Genomic DNA, 17,233 nt, shown 5'->3' on the forward strand with positions numbered 1-17,233 from the left:
CTTGTCCGCAATTACTCCTTCTGTCCATGATCTTGTTCGCAATAACTCCACTGAAAATACTGAGTAAGATAAGTTGCACTCAAATAAGAATTAATCTCAGATGAGAGGTTGAATACATCCCGTTTATTCACCTAAACAAGATTATATTTGAATGAACTGATTAGATCTAAAGTTGCACTCAAATAAGAATTACTCTCAGAGGACATATATGTCCTCACTAATTTGCGGGGAGAACTGAAAGTATCAAAAATTCTCGCTTACATCTAAAAATATTTACTTCATTGTTAATGGTTGACAATTGTAGGTCCTAATTCAAATAACTTGAACAAAATCAACTTATCCAAAAAAGAAAAAATTAAACAAATCAAACCAATATGAATAAAGGCGTTTGAAAGAAACATTAGAGAGGAGGGACTAAAAATAGCCAGATGAAAAAGAGTTGGAAAACACGTTAATCGAAAGGCTTAAGAGTTCGGGACCAATTGATAAAAAATTTAAAATAAAAATATTCCACAAAAATTCCAAACGTTATATATTACTGTCGTACCTTGAAAAACCAACCTCGCTCTTTTACATCGTGCTTGGATCGGCCCAGAAAGAGGCACTCAATTTGACCAGAAAACTACACCACTCAAAAGGAAAAGGGGCAAAAAAAAAAAACAGAGCACTCTAACGATCAATAAATTATAATGTATATAATTTGGTAAGCTCAATCAGGATGCACCTCAACATTCTTTTAATACCCTCAATTATTGACCTTTCGACTGCTCAGTCATATGACTCATATTAATTATTATACTGAAAAATAAAACCAACTTCTCGATTCTCGACCACTTATAAAATATTTTCATTGAAAAATTTAAAAACTCTCTCAATTGCGGATAAATATTTAAAGTAATCTTTAAAAAAATACTCCAAATAAACTAATAAACCTACATGTGAGTTGAATAAAATAAAATCTATTAATTTTTTTCACCCTTTCAACACCGCGGGGTGCATATAGTTCGATAATAAGTTGGCCTGGGGTGAAGTTTGTCTTTGTAATATGGCTTTGGTCTAGAGCAGCATATGGTGTATGCAAAATGTTCTAATTTCATTGAATTAGAAGGTCCAATACTTGAAGTCAATTTTGAATTTATCCAACATTTTATTATAATGAAAAAAGACATGATATAAATGTTTGCCAAAAACAAGATTCTAGTCCTGGTGACCAAAAGGTCCTAGGTTTGATATCTAATGGGACTATTCGTGCCCCTTTATTAGATATTTAGGATTTATATTTCAATATACTAAACCTATGAACTTCCCTTATAATAAAAAAAAGTCTCTTGTCAATATTTTCTTCATTTGCTTTTTTTGGTCCATATCTTTCAAATTTGATTCTTTTGACTGTTTGATTTCATAATCTGATTTAACTCTAATTTTAACTCTACTCACTACACAACAAAAGTCGATAACACAATTATTACTTTTTCATTTTTCTTCAATTTTTTTAACAATTCAATTGAAATTTTTAATAATAAATTCTCTCAACTATTCATTACTTTTTTTTACAATTCAACAATACAATTATTACTTTTTTTCAACTATTCATTACTTTTTCACACTTTTTTTCATAATTCAACATCACAACCATTACAAACAAATTAAAATCAAAACTCAACTCAACTCTAAAATCAAATTAGCGTGTTTGATTTTAGAGTTGAGTTGAGTTTTGATTTTAATTTGTTTGTAATGATTGTGATGTTGAATTATGAAAAAAAAAGTGTGAAAAAGTAATGAATAGTTGAAAAAAGGTAATAATTGTATTATTGAATTGTAAAAAAAACAATGAATAGTTGAGAGAATTTATTATTAAAAATTGAATTGGATGGTTAAAAAAATTAAAGAAAAATAAAAAAGTAATAATTGTGTTGTTGACTTTTGTAGTGTAGTGAGTAGAGTTAAAGTTAGAATTAAAATCTTAAAATCAGATTGCGAAATCAAATAGGCCGTAAGTGATTCATAGCCGGCATCCTCAGCCCCTTTCGAGGTCACTGTGGAGATCAAGAGTCTCTAGTCGCCTTGTCATGGATCCAATTAAATAGCGGTGATCAATCTAGCAGCTCTTTTTCTTGGATACAATGGTGAATTATTTTACCAATATTTCAAAAAAAATAGTAGTTTTCACATTTTCTTTAGATTTATGTAGCACTGAGTCTCTAAAAAGCCGAGAGAAAGGGTAGCCGTTGACAAAATATTAATAGAGTCTCATATTAGCAAAGATTACAAACCATAGGCTTGCTTTTTTGCAACAACTGAAACGTCGAAATAGAATTGAAATCGACTATAAATTTTGATTATTTCTTCGAAATTAGTCCAATCAGAAAGTAAAACATAAGTTGGCATGATGAGAATGTTATTGGGAATTAAAAATACAAAAAGAAAAATGAGAAGCTCACTTAACAGCAATTGAGCTCCTAAAAATGGGATGTTGTCTATGTGCATTATAGGTTTTGAAACTCACTATACGTATCTTTTAACAAGAACCAAGCCGGCATGAAAAACGTATTAGACGTAATCAATAATTGAGAATACTCGCGAAAATATATGCTATACGTAAAACTGCTTCTCACTCTCAGTCAGTCCATGGAACTGTCGAGAGACTTTGATCAGGTCTAATTACAAGCATATATGTGGACTTTTCAAAACTACTCCTAATTAGTGTCGTAATTCCAAACTCCAAAGGAAAAAGGCAAAGTGCTTAATTGTCTTCCACGTGGAACGTTAATTTCAAAGGGTCCTGTCTTTTTTACTAGGCAATTAGGACGCCTATGTAAGATTGCTTTTCTTCCTTAAATTTATTATTGTGGCCGTTCGACTATTTTTCTTTATATTAAGACTAAATTTCGATGACATACTATAGCCAGCAACACCCCCTCTTTTCAAAATTAGTCATGTACAGCCCTTCTTTTTGCTGATTTCTACTTTTTTTTTCTTAAATCGGATCGGATTTGATTTAGGTAAATAATTAGGTAATAAATCAGTTTGTGCAGTTCCGTGACATAATATCCACATGATAAAGTGAATATTCTTTTAGTGTCACATTAGCGAAAGGAGTGATCGTATGTGGCTAATTTTTGAAAGGAATGGTGTCTCTGGTCATTTCATAAATTATAGGGGATATCGTCAAAATTTATCCTCATATTAATGGAGGTGTTTTTATGGCCAAATGCTTGCTTACATTTTAGAACGTTGCTTCTATGTGTAGGGTTCAATATCAACTTTTTGCGCTCCCGTCATGAGATAATATTTTAATTCGTGCGTCAGTATACAATAGAGACATGTTAGGAAAATATAAAAGATAGTCTAAGCTTGGGTGATGGTGTCAATTGAATTGTTAGAAATTTTAAAGGTTATTAATGGAGGGTGAGATTAGTCAAACGAAGCGGAAATACTCTCGTTATATAATAAAAAAATGGTTACAAATTACTTACAGCGGTTTCTATATAGATAGAGATATATGTATAATTCTACATATGCATTGAATACGTAATGGCGATGCCTTTGACTATAGCAGGCTTACAAATTTTCAGCCAAATGTTTTTGACAACTTGGACCAATTTGAGCTAACTTTCTTATCTCTTTCAATTTATCATTTTTTTTTTGGTTTGGAAAGTGGGGTGGGGTTGTGACTCAATATAAATATATATATATATATATATATATTAAACTTGAAAAAATACAACGCTGAGAGAAAAGAGATATTAAAACATGATAGAGGGCGAAAACCAAGAGAATAAAAAAAAAACACTAAACTTTTATGATTGTCTCATATAATTATAAGGGAACTAGCCTTGTTATAAGCTACAGATACAAAAAATAATTTGGAAATAAATCTTTATATAATAATAAAAGTAAGAAAATGCCCCAACACATGCAACTTAAGCCAAAAGCTGCCTCAGACTGAGTGCTCTGGAGTACCAATCACTAGGTTTGTTTAGTTTTAAAATCATAATCTTATTCCACTCCACTCTACCCTATTCATTTCTTAATTCAACAACATAATCATTATTATTTTTATCTTTTTATCCAATTTAATAATAATTTTTCTAACATATATATGTTTTTTAACCGGTATTATAACTAATTTTTTAATACTAAATTATCATAATTATTCATTTTTTTTATCTTTTTCTCCAATTTTATAATAAATTCTCTCACAAACTTTTTCTTAATAATTATTACAATCAATGTTTTTAATAATAAATCTCTCTAGCTATTTTCTCTTCATCCTGTGGAATAGAGCGGAATAATAATTATACTCCGAAACCAAATGCAAACTAAAATACTTTCAAATGGAGAAATTGGAGAGAAAACTCGGAAGTTATTCGCTCATAAAAGTTTAAAAGAGCTTTGCTCATGAAATTTCAAAAGTCATACATAATATAAGATTATAGAATATTTGGAGAGAAATTCCAAGCAAAGTATGTGTGGGGATTCATCTATTTGTACTATAACAATTACACGAGTGGTAATGAAACCAAATTGGTATATATAATTAATTATAGGGTAAATTGTACCAGTGGTCCAAAAAGTTTTACGAATATTTCAAGTTGGTCCAAAATGTTTTTTTGGTAACTTATTGGTACAAGAAGTTTTAAAACCGTTTCAATGTAGTACATTTCGTCAATTGCTCATGACGCCGTTAACATTTTGCTGATGTAACGCGTCCTATGTGTCACTTTTGTTACGTGGAACCAATCATAGTGCGCCACGTCATTTAAGAGAAAATAAAATTTGAAAAAGTCCAATAAAAATACATAAAATAATAAAAAAATATTTAAATTATTTTTAAAATTTTTCTTAAAATTTTTAAAATAATTTTAATATTAAAATTATTTTAAATTTTAAATTTAATTTTAAAATTAAAAGTTTAAATTATTTTTAAAAGTTTTTAAAATGTTAAATTATTTTAAAATTATTTTTAGAATTATTTTTAAAAGTTTTTAAAATTTAAAAGTTTTTTAAAATTTATTTATTTATTATTTTTCTAAATTTTTACTTTTTTGTATTTTTGTATTAATTTTCAAATTTTATTTCATCTTAAATGACGTGGCGTACTATGATTAGTTCCACGTAACAAAAGTGACACATAGGATGCAACACGTCAGCAAAATGTTAACGGCATCAGAGGCAATTGACGGAATATACTATATTAAAACGGTTTTAAAACTTTTTGCACTAATAAGTTACCAAAAAAACATTTTGGACCAATTTGAAACATTTATGAAACTTTTTGGACCACCGATTCAATTAACCCATTAATTACAAGATCTATGTATACATTATATACTAATTTTCTACTAGTGCTCTGTACGGATTCATTTTAATATATATTTTTATGCTTTTTTATATTGTAAGTTTTTTTTAAAAATAATTTTTTCTATAAGATCAATAATATTTAGCAGTTATTATTAATTTTATGTTTCAAATAATAATTATTTGCAATTTTTATTAAAAAATAGAGTAAGTTCAATAGTACGATATAATTTTGCATTTCTGATTTTTCAACTAATTCTTTAATTTCGTTATTTGTCAAATGGTTAATTACAATTTTTTTTTGCTAATTGCTTTTATTTTCTTATTTATCTGCAAATTGATTATTCTAACCCCATTTAATACACCCTTATTCAATGTAAAATGTAATTAGTTTTACTACATAGTGTAGATAAGCCTTGTTCATTGTATCTTAAAAACTATTATCATATATATTAACATAAAAATATGTTCTTTATATGTATATGACTTGTTCGTTGTATCCTAAAATTTATTTTATTATTATTATATTTGTTTTATTTAGAGTAACATTTTATTTACATAAATACATGATGGCTGTTACTCACCCGCAATGCTTGCTTATAATTTTTTCGGGCCGCTACTATTATATAAAGGGTTCGAAATAAACTTTTTGCACTCACGTCATGCAAAATATAATGTTTATATATATATATATATATCACGAATAGTAGTACGAATGCGATATGTTAGGAAAATATATATAAGGATTAGCTCGCAGTTTGATGGTCGATGGGATTGATAGCCTTTTTTATGTTATATAATGGTCATCATATATATATATATATATGATGATGATGACTCGAAGGTTATATATAATAGATTGGCTTGTGCGAGTTCCCTGGAAACCTCGCAATCAGCACCTTGACATGACCTAATTGCTGGTTAACCAAATCATTCGCATTTCAGTGGGTGACGGGACACAAGATCCTATCTTTTTCACATCATGGCCCTCCTAATAAATAGAGATGATGGTTCCAAATTGAGGATGTCAATCAACTAATTGATCGTTGATGAACTGTTGATTCTCTGACATCGCTCCGGAACTCCTCTGGACCTTCCTCTGCTGACGATGCGACATTACTGTTGTTAATATGGGGATTACCTTCCAAAGAAAACGAGGTATGAAGATTGTGGTCGTAATGGTTCAGAAACGGATGGAGAAAGTGGTAGCGAAATGTCTGAGGATTCTATTGAATCTTTGTGAGAAAATACTTTCGATTTTCTCGCTTGTAGGGGGCATCTGTTACTAGAATAAAATAATTTTTAGAGCCTTACCATGTGGCCCAATCAAGTCATTATGTGTGTAACCCTAGAGGAACCCTACCAGAATAATATTGGTGGAACCCTAGAAGACGACGTTGTTTTTGAAGCACTAAGTAGATTCAGATTCTAAGCCTGTGAAAGGCAGAGTTTGAACGTGACTGTGCATGGCGCTAGATGACTTAGATTCTATGACCGCCTAGTTTCTAGAATCTGAGTAGAGACAACGTCGTCTCAGAATCGCGACTACTAAGCAGTTACAAATTAATAAGATAAATATTATCTTAGGTGGACTGGGTCAAAACTTTAAATAATTATCACATGGAGATAAGATTACAGTCGGAAGCAATTGGATAACGAGGAGCCCACGTTCTCAAAAGATCAGAGAAAAGATTATAATCGCTAGGATGGGAGGAAAATCTATAAATACCAGAAGATCTCACAAGATCAAGTACCAACATCTTCTTCAATAGACAAAATCTCTGCAGATTTCACAACTAAGATGAGCTTTTATCCTTAGGAGTAGGAGTAATTATCTTGAGTTATAGCGGCAGGGTGATCTCTCTCAACGATTCAACCTCAAAGTCTATAGCAGTTGGACCACATCGTCAATGACATGGTCACGACTCCATCAGCTTTTTGACATAAGGTCTCGCCCTCATCCCATGGCCATTTGCTACTAGCATCTCAACATGGTTGCATTCCTTCTTCATAGTCAATAGGCGACTTCGCATCAAGATTCAGAGCCTAAACTACTTTCCTCGATGGAAAGCAGAGTAGGTCATCATTGGTTTGAGTTATTTATCTCTCTTTTTGTTGAAGCCTATTTCCTCATTGATTGATTGATTTCATTGAGTGAATCTTTTTAATACATACGGTCCTTTTATGGAAGACATTACTGAAAGAATCCACATATGATTGGAAAGGAAAATAGGTTTTCTAGTTTTCTCTTTACAGAGGAATTGGAAATCACCGCCCCTCACCAAAATCCGATGACACCTCTTCATGTTAAACCTTCCCTTGTCTCTACTTCGTTTACTTTCATTTCCTTAGATTGCTAAAGATGCAATATGATATTTCATGACCTAAACGCTCTGATTTGTTACAGAGTTGTTAGTGCTAACATTTGAACTGTCTCATTTTTATCTTTATAGGAACTGCCACACTTAGTAGATGGAGACTAAAAGAGTTAAATTATAATTTATTTTATGTACATCTTGGTACCTTAAAAACCAATGAGTCCCGGCTAATCTGATTACCCATTAAGGGATAAAACTCACCCAATCGTGGATTTTCTCCATTCGCTAAACACGAATCCGAGACCTTACTTAAAATAAATAAATGTCAAACTGTTTGAACGAACTCATGCTGATAAATTATAATTTTTTTAATGTAATAAGTATTTATATATATCTTTTATACCATTGTTGTAACTTTGTAAGTTAATTTTGTTTTTATTTCCTATCTAGCCAATGTATCCATTTATCTTGAAATAGTATATCATCTGTCAAGTGACTCCTAAAACATTCAACTAACTCCATTTCAAGATTAGTTTACATATTATTTTTTCAAAGACCATTCATTTTATATTTACATCCTTTTAATTTTTTCACTTTTGAATTAATACTCTTTATTATTTTTTCTTGCTCTTTTATACATTCACCTATCCAGGAAGGAACTTGTTTTCTTTATTTTCCAAATTATTGAATTACAATAATTTTGATATGGATTATATATATTTATTTTTCAATCTCATTGTAATATTATTAACTTTCTTCTAAATATTTTCACTCATAATGGTGCTCCAATATGTACTATTATAATCAGTATTTTTTTATCAAAATAATAGAAAAATATTTCTTAGGTTAAATGTATCCTCAAAAGATTTGATCATATAGAGTTATGGAATTGCAGTAGCACATGCTCTCATCTGATAACTAAGAGGTTACATAAGCGATACTCAGTGGATAGTCCATGCCTTTTTATTAGCTATTAGGATTTATATTTTATTGTACTAAATTAATAGGTATCTCTCGCAACAAAAAGAAAAAAAAAGTGCTTTCCTCTCAAGGCACCTCAGGATAATACTGTGCAGACCTGACTGCAAGAGGACAATACTTCTTGAGAAGAATCTTGTTTTCGGTAGATCAAAATTGTGGAAGATATTGCTCTCGTAATTTCGAGAGATCGAATATTAAAAATTATTCTCCCTCCTAATAAGTGTATTTCTTGAGGCTCGAACTCGTATTTTTCTTCTTATGAAAGTTGAAGCTGCTCACCACTTAACCAACACTTTGTTGATTTTCGCGTAAAATCTTTATGGCATGGGATCGAGGAATTTATAATTAGATGGGTTAATTGCACCGGTGGTCCAAAAAGTTTCATAAATGTTTCAAATTGGTCCAAAATGTTTTTTGGTAACTTGTTGGTATAAAAAATTTCAAAACCGTTTCAATATAGTACATTCCGTCAATTGCCCCTGACGTCGTTAACATTTTGCTGACGTGGTGCGTTCTATGTGTTACTTTTGTTATGTGGAACCAATCATAGTACGCCACGTCATTTAAGATGAAATAAAATTTGAAAAAGTCCAATAAAAATACATAAAATAATACAAAAATATAAAAATAGTAAAAATTTAGAAAAATAATAAAAATTTATTTTTAAAATTTTAAAAACTTTTAAAAATAATAAAAATAATAAAAATAAATAAATAAATTTTTAAAAGCTTTTAAATTTTTAAAATTTTAAAAAATAATTTAAACTTTTAATTTTAAAAAATTTAAGAATAATTTTAAAAATAATTTAAAAATATTTTTTTATTATTTTATGTATTTTTATTGGACTTTTTCAAATTTTATTTTCTCTTAAATGACATAGCGCATTATGATTGGTTCCACGTAACAAAAGTGACACATATGACGCGTCATGTCAGCAAAATGTTAATGGCGTCAGGAGTAATTGACGGAATGTACTATATTGAAACGGTTTTGATACTTTTTATACCAACAAGTTACCAAAAAAATATTTTGGAACAAGTTGAAATATTTATAAAATTTTTTGAACCACCAGTGCAATTTACCCTAATTAAATAGATTAACGGGTACGGTTGATGGGCCGAGCTTAGGACCTGGAAGCCTTTTACGCACAATTTGTCGGGCCCGATTTTACAACCAATCTTGACCCGACCGGTCTACTTTGGTCACCTGCTTTTGCCTGTTGACGCCACGGTGACAGAAGCCGCCCGGCATAGGAAGAAAGACAGACCGACCGGCGGGCTGGAGAGAGAGAGAGAGAGAGAGAGAGAGAGCCGATGAGATGAGAGGAATCGGAGGGCCGTTGCTATGCATAGGGGACCTGCTGAGCGATGTCGGAGAAGACAACGTCCCTCCTGCGAATGAGTCCATTTCGCCTCCTTCACTGTCACCTTCATCTTCATTCGCTTGCGATTCCAAGACCACCGGCCTCCAACCGCTCGACCTCCCCAAGCTCTTCGCGGTTGGTTCTTCTCTTCCCCCTTTTGAAAATATAAAATCCATGGAATTGTTACCTCTAGGGTTGGTTGTTGGTCTCTCTCTGTTTGCTAATGTCGGGATCAATCGTTCCCCTTACTTGTGGCAGTCACTGTAATGAATCCTTGAATTTTTCTTTTTTAATATAAGTCATGAATCCTTCAATTGAATTGACGAAAAATCCCAAATATTGCCTGTCTGCATAGAGTGCACGGAAATGGTGCCCGGCCGCTTCCTAAATTCTACTCAGCATCTTGATTTAGGTTGGCCACCCAGAGCAGAGCCCTGGTCAAATGAATGGTCAAGCCGTTCAAGTTCCTCAGACCTCAAAATACTTTCTTTACTTTAAGCCATTGTTTGATATGTTGTATTGTATACGCTCCGATTTGATTCGGTTTGATTCGGCCCGATTTTACTAAAAAGTAGTCTTTTAAGAGATGCCCGCTTTAGCTCTGTAGAATGTCATTTGGGTAACTGGGGCTGAGTCTCATGGGAAGAAATTTGATTGAGTTCTGAGATGCAATTCCTAGAAAAAGAATTTATGTGGGGTGGTAACTTTATAGAGAACACGAATTCAACTGCACGCTTGAGAAATCCCTCTTTGTCGTACTGTGATAAGCAATCCCGTCTACGCAAAACATCGTAGCAAAGTGCGGTAGAATGTAGCCAGCTCGCATCTGGGGTTGGCAGTAGGTTGTAAGGTGGGTGCTCTTCCTATTTCATATTTGGGGTTACTTCTGGGAGCTAGTTCTAACCCTATAGATATCTGGAATCCCATTATCGAGAAGATAGAGAGGAAGCTCGCAGGTTGGAAGCGGACTTATCTTTCAAAGGGCGGGAGACTCACGCTTATAAAATCAGCTTTGTCCAATCTCCCAGTTTACTTAATGTCTCTTGTTCCCGTGCTTCATGTTGTTGCGAGGAAGTTGGAGTCGATTCAAAGCAGATTTTTGTGGGGAGATAATGATGGCAACTGGAGGTATCACCTCATATATTGGGAGATCATTAAACAACCGTTGAAGAGAGGTGGCTTGGGGATAAAATCCTTGTCCCACTTCAATGAAGCTTTGCTTGGGAAGTGGCTATGGAGATTTAACACAGAATGTGACCAGCTTTGGAGAAATCTTGTAGTGTCAAAGTATGGGCTCGAAGACATGGGTTGGATGGCTCTCCAAAGGAAGGAACCTTTTGGGATGAGCCTCCGGAGAAAGATAGTTCGAGGTTGGCAGAAATTCCGGTCTAACACTGTCGTTGTTTTGGGTGATGGAGGTCAGATCTCTTTTTGGAACGACATTTGGTGTACTGAGACTCCTCTAAACACTTTGTTCCCCGAGGTATATAGAGTAGCACGGGATATGAATGCCCGCGTTTGGGATGTCTGGAGGGAGGGTACTAGTAGCGGGGTATGGGACATTCAATTTACTCGTCATGCATAGGATTGGGAGCTTGAGCCTTTTTGAAGTTTTTTGACGTACTATACAACTTTAGACCTAGAGAGGGTATGAGGGACAGGTTAAGTTGGAAGGGAACTAGATCTGGCTTGTTCACAATAAAGTCCTACATGGCCGACTTCTAGAGGTTAGCACAATGAGGGGCAGGTAGGACTTTCCTTGGAGACAAGTTTGGTAGAGCAAGGTCCCTCCAAAGGTGTGTTTATTAACTTGGGAGGCTGCTTGGGGTCGGGTTTTGACTATTGATAATTTCAGACGCAGAGGGAAGATTCTGGTTAACTGGTGCTTCCTTTGTAAGAATGGGAAGAATCAGTTAGCCACTTGTTTCTTCATTATTCGTAGGCTTACAGACTATGGGGAGCTGCTTTTGCAATTAGAAATTGGGTTAGACTGTGGACGGAGAGTTAAGAGCGTGGCTTAGGATTCGTGGTGCTAAAGACAAGCAGAAATTACTCATGATGATATGACTCTCCATTTTTTGGACAACTTGGAAATAGAGAAATAGACGGGCTTTTGATGGAGTTGAATCCCCTGATGTTGGTCTTATTGAGAGGTGGATTAGGAATGTATATTTTTGGTATAGTCAAAATTACACTTGGGGTCTCTACATGTTTATGGACATGATCGATTTTATGTCATCTTTATGAAACCCTTTTGTTTTTGGGTGTGACCCCTCTTTTTCATACGTTTAATTATGCACCTTCTTGGTGCCTCTTAATGAAATATTTTATTTTACTACTCAAAGAAAAAAAAAACATCGTATCAAATCGATAAGCATTTTGTGGCTGTCACTGTGATCAAGCCTTGGATTGGGTAGATCCCAAATATTGCCTGCATAAAGTGTACAAAAACGGTGGCAGTGTCCTGAACTGTAGTTAGTATCTTGGTTTAGATTGACCACCCAGAGCCCTGGTCGAATAGTGAAGGTGTTCAGATTCCTCAGGCTCAAAATGCTTTGCTTTGAGCCATTTTGCAATAGTTGGATTGCCATTGTATACACTCCCTATTCAATTCATCCCAATTTTAGTAAAAACTGTTATCTTTTACAATATGCCCACTTTTAGCTCTATAGATTCTCGTTCGGGCAACTTGGGATGAGGCTTATAGGAAGAAATTGGATTGAGTTCCGAGATGCAATTCCTAGAAAAATAATGTATGTAGGGCAACTCTATATAGGAGAACACGAAGTTGATGGCACAATTGAAAAGTCCTGCTACATGGTACTGTGATGAGCAATCCATCTATGTGAAAAGTAGTCCCAAATTGATAAGATTACTTGATGTTCAGTACAATGTCTCGAACCCCCAAAGACTAGCTAGAAAAGTGGGCATCTAATTAGGTTGTTCTCCCTTTACTTATCGGGCTCCTAGTCATCTTCGCTGAGTTCTTGAATCTTAGCTCCGTCTTTTGTTTCGCAGGAAAACTATGACCAATTAAACGAGGCACTTGCTCGCGGAGACCACTCATGGACAGCTCTCACCTTAAAGGTGCCAAATGATATGAACAACTGTTTTGCATCGATAATGACCTGCTTCATGTTGTTCACTACACCGCGAATTCCTATGTCCATGCAAATGTTTGCTTCCATTCCGGTTTTATATGTGGCTCAGCGTTTCAAGATAAATTGGCTGTCTTGATAATAGACAGTATTCATTCACTGCTGTTATTTGCTTCAGCTATGCAGTTCTCTTGAAATGGCTAATGCATTGGTACAATCGACCAACTCAAACACTCGACTGCTGCTGCAGAAAGTTGGAGAGCTCGAGAAAATAATTCGGAGGGGAGACTCTGCTGTGGCAGCAGCAAAAGCCATCCACCGCATGAGTGCTGAGGATAGCCCTTCTGGACGTCAATCGTAGTCAAATTTCTCCTTGGAGCAAATCTTGTAAGTTCTCAATGTGTTTTGCCCCTGGGGATGTGAACTGAATTAACTTCATGAAAGTAGTTGCATTCTGTATTATTTGTTCTAATATTTGATGCTGCTCGAGCCTTTAGCAGACAAGAACACACACACACACACACACACACATATATATATATATATATATATACTTACATACCGACAACCGACTGTCATTGACAACTTTGCTGTCTTTGCATGTCATGCCCAGCAAAACAGTTCATTTAATCTCCAGCGCAAACTGTACCATCTGCAGCATCATCGGGTTCGTGGTGAGTCTAATTACCTCTAACCTCTAGGCCCTGAGAGTGCCAGCTTCACCAGGTGTAGCTGATGAGGCTGCTGATGTTCTTCCATTGACGACGAATTATGGATCTTTGATCGATGAAAACAAAGAAGAAGACAAGATGAAAAATGAGTTGATGATAAGTTGAATGGGCAGTTATAGCCCGTTTGATTTTACAATTCTTTTTTGGCTCTCTTCCACTTAACTTCATTTATTTTTAATTCAACAATACAATTATTACTTTTTTTTTAATTTGTTAACTATTGAATTCAATTTTTAATACTAAATTCTTTCAACTATTCATTACTTTTTTCACAATTTAACAACACAATCATTATTTTTTCTTAACTATTTATTACTTTTTTTCATAATTCAACAACGTATTTATTACAAACTAATTAAAATCAAAACTCAATTCTACTCAATCATCTTTCACCACAAGCAGCTCCTTGAAACTCTGCCCCGTTTGGTTTCAGAGAAATTTGATTTTAACTTTAACTTTAACTCAACACACTACACAACAAAAACACACGTTTCCCAAGTCAAATTTATAATCACATCTCATTTGTCCTTTTCCACAATCAAAATCAAAATCAAAATCAAAGTAACTTTAACTCTGAATCCAAACGGCCCCCCGGGGCCCATCACAACGGCATTGAGCTCGACGCATGTCCAATCTAACTTTTTAAGTTATTCTCAAATCGATTGGTTAATCAGGATTAGATATCATCAAAAGGGAGGCAGTTTCTGCAATTTTCTTCGTAATGATGAAATTGTTGTACGCTCATTTTGTATTCACATATCATATACGCATATATGCATGTCGTATTGCAGATTCTGTATCATAGTGGCTAATATAATTGAGCTCACCCCTACTCATGGCATGATATAAAAGGCTGCACACTAAGCTTTTGCCCTCCCAATGGTATGGGGCACGTAGAACAATTCATTTTAGCTCGGAAAGTCCGAGGTAAGGTGTGATTTTTTCAGTGTATCTTGCTCAAGAACCAATCGGTTTGCTTTTCGGGTACAAACCCAAGGTGTGATTAGACCCTCAACCTCAGAGGTCAACGGCAACCTCGATTAAGTTGGTGGTGGCCGGCTTCAGACTAATTATCATCGTCTCTTTTTCTCTCTCCCCCTTCCCGAGCAAAAGAGACAGGCGTGACGAATTCGGCCAGCTGCCTCCGTCTAATTCTTTATCCGTCGTAGATCCACTCTTTCTTTGGGATTAGTTTCTCAGTAATACTATATATATCCTAACATATCTTAATAATCACGATATTGTGGCCGTCAAAGGGAGAATTAGGATTAAATAAATAAATTTTCGAATCCACGCAACAAATGAGCCCATGAGTCACAGAAAAAATGGGCCGAGAATGGGCCCAATGTATGACAGATGAGCCCGGCCCATATCTGCGTAAGAGAAGATCAGGTGGTTCCAGAAGCTACAAATCAAAATGGAACACAGTATTTTCCACCATTCAAATATTGACACGTCACCTCCACGGAGTCAAGCCAATCAGAATCAAAGGAACGCGTTGGAAATTCTTCTCTCTAAACGCACTCCTTTAATTATTTATTAGGGACCATCTTCATTCTTCAGAAGACGAAGACCGACCGACGACAGAAACAAGGGAAAGTCCTACGGAGTAGCTCAGCTCCAATGGCGTACGTCGAGCGAGGTACTCTCTCTCTCTCTCTCTCTGCGATTCATCATTATGTTGCTCAGATCAGATATAGGTTCGAAATTCGGCGAATTGCGTCATTGATGGGGAAAGCTTTAGGTCTGGATCGCCTTCTTTGCGCTTCTGCGATGGCGGCGATCGTTGTTTCTGTGGGAGAAAACCCATTTTGAAATGAGCTCTTTGTGTTCTTTTAACTCCGATTTTTGGTTTACGTTTCGTTCTTGGAGAAAAGAGATGCTCCGATTTTTAAGTATCTGCATGGATGGATTAATCGTGGGTAGGCGATTATGGGGGCGACGAACGATCTCTTTGACCTGAATTTTCTCGCTAAGGGTTGCCTCAATTACTTAACCGCAGAATTGAGACAAGATTCCTGATACCAGACAGGGCGTGCAGAAGGCGATGGGGAAGACCTGCCGTTATTCGTACATGGCGCGATTGTCGTGCATAGTTAAGTCGAGTGATAGAAGCATTTCGCGGATGCCATATTTTAAGATTTCCATCGCTTTTTCTCATGACTGTCTTTTGGAAATGCTATTTGTCTTGCTAAGAGAGAAGCTCATTATAAGAAAGATTAAGTGCATTACACTATAGGCTACTTGAAAGTTTCATTCTCATTGTACCCATAAGCTACGGATAGCTTTTGTTGCCTTGTGCTGATCATTCGACAAACTTATCTTCCTGCATTTTCAGTTGGTGTCCTTCGTTTGTATGATGTATGGCCTCTCAATTTGGTTCTCGATGCCTTGCTTTGCATGCTCATGCTGTTTAATAACTTCTATTTCCTTTGCCCAATCATTTCGATTGCTCTCTTTGATCGTTCGACAAATTTTCGAGGGCCTTGCTCGCTTAATTGTTAATGGGATTGTTCAATTCTTAGTCTGTTTATCGGCAGAGATGGACAAGCTTCAGATAGAATAATGGTTGATTACTTGTGATAAATTGGATGCTTACCATGAACTTCCTTGCCCGTACAGGTGTTGTCAAATCCCAGCGTTCAATATGGCGACTTAGGACAATCACTGATTTCTTTTGGGCAATTTTTAACTTCATAGGCGTGTTCTTCGCCACGATGTTCTCAGTAATTCATAGACTTCAGTTTGGCTTCCCTATTTTGCATGAAAAGGAAAGGCCACAGAAGTGTGATGTAATCCAATCTAATTTCTTTTCATCTTTTGTGCTTTATCTGTTAATAGATGGAAAAGTCTGACGCATACCAAAAGGGCTCCGGCTCTGGCAAGAAGTGGGATGGTGGTGGGCCAGGAGGTCCTGGTAGGGGTCCATATGGTGGTGGTCCCCGTGGTCCGCCCCGAGGACTGAACAATGTTCGAGGAATCGACCACAGTAAGTTTTATATAGCTGTATCTTCAACAGTCAACACCATTGTTTCTCCATCTTTTCCGAAGCACTGATTGAAATCTGTCTGCTTTAGGTTCCCTACCTGCCTGTGGTTCCTGCTGTGGCTAAACGTGATAGCAATGAGATTGGCTGATGGAGATGCTTGCATTACAAGTAATAAATTCTGCATTTTCTTTTTTCATGAAATGTAATGTCATGGGGAACCATGTTATATGTAAATCAGTAGTGCTTTTCGAGTTTTAGTTTGAACAGCTATCTGCTCTTCAGTTGATTAAATACTAATCTACAACAGAGTTGGCTCAGACTTTATGTTATCTTCATGCTGTGAGTAATTTGAGTTTATTGTTCTTTTTACTTTGCCTTTCAACTGCTGCTCAAATCCCTTGCAGAATTTTTTCTTTCTCCAAATCTGTTAAGTTTTTCCGCGATGGACTTGA

The 17,233-nt window shown here is 35.1% G+C and overlaps 2 protein-coding genes across 3 annotated transcripts; both read left to right on the forward strand.

Moving 5' to 3' along the window:
- The first annotated feature begins 9,816 nt into the window (after window positions 1-9,816).
- LOC116187892 lies at window positions 9,817-14,009 on the forward strand. 2 transcript variants are annotated; one of them, XM_031516896.1, is made up of 4 exons: window positions 9,817-10,098; window positions 12,982-13,050; window positions 13,312-13,448; window positions 13,675-14,009. In XM_031516896.1, exons 1-3 carry the CDS (start codon window positions 9,919-9,921, stop codon window positions 13,420-13,422), a joined length of 360 nt encoding a protein of 119 aa, XP_031372756.1. In that variant the 5' UTR covers window positions 9,817-9,918; the 3' UTR covers window positions 13,423-13,448; window positions 13,675-14,009. The 2 variants fall into 2 exon arrangements, with proteins under 2 accessions (XP_031372756.1, XP_031372755.1); XM_031516895.1 differs by having other exon boundaries at window positions 9,819-10,098; window positions 13,240-13,448.
- A 1,272-nt stretch (window positions 14,010-15,281) lies between these two features.
- Window positions 15,282-17,150, forward strand: LOC116187893 (selenoprotein K). Its single transcript, XM_031516897.1, has 4 exons — window positions 15,282-15,434; window positions 16,415-16,518; window positions 16,634-16,781; window positions 16,870-17,150. The coding sequence occupies exons 1-4, from the start codon at window positions 15,416-15,418 to the stop codon at window positions 16,902-16,904; spliced, it is 306 nt and encodes a 101-aa protein (XP_031372757.1). The 5' UTR covers window positions 15,282-15,415; the 3' UTR covers window positions 16,905-17,150.
- The last annotated feature ends 83 nt before the right edge of the window (window positions 17,151-17,233 follow it).

The sequence above is a fragment of the Punica granatum genome, chromosome 8 (assembly GCF_007655135.1).
Source record: "Punica granatum isolate Tunisia-2019 chromosome 8, ASM765513v2, whole genome shotgun sequence".
In the NCBI taxonomy this organism is placed as follows: Eukaryota; Viridiplantae; Streptophyta; class Magnoliopsida; order Myrtales; family Lythraceae; genus Punica; species Punica granatum.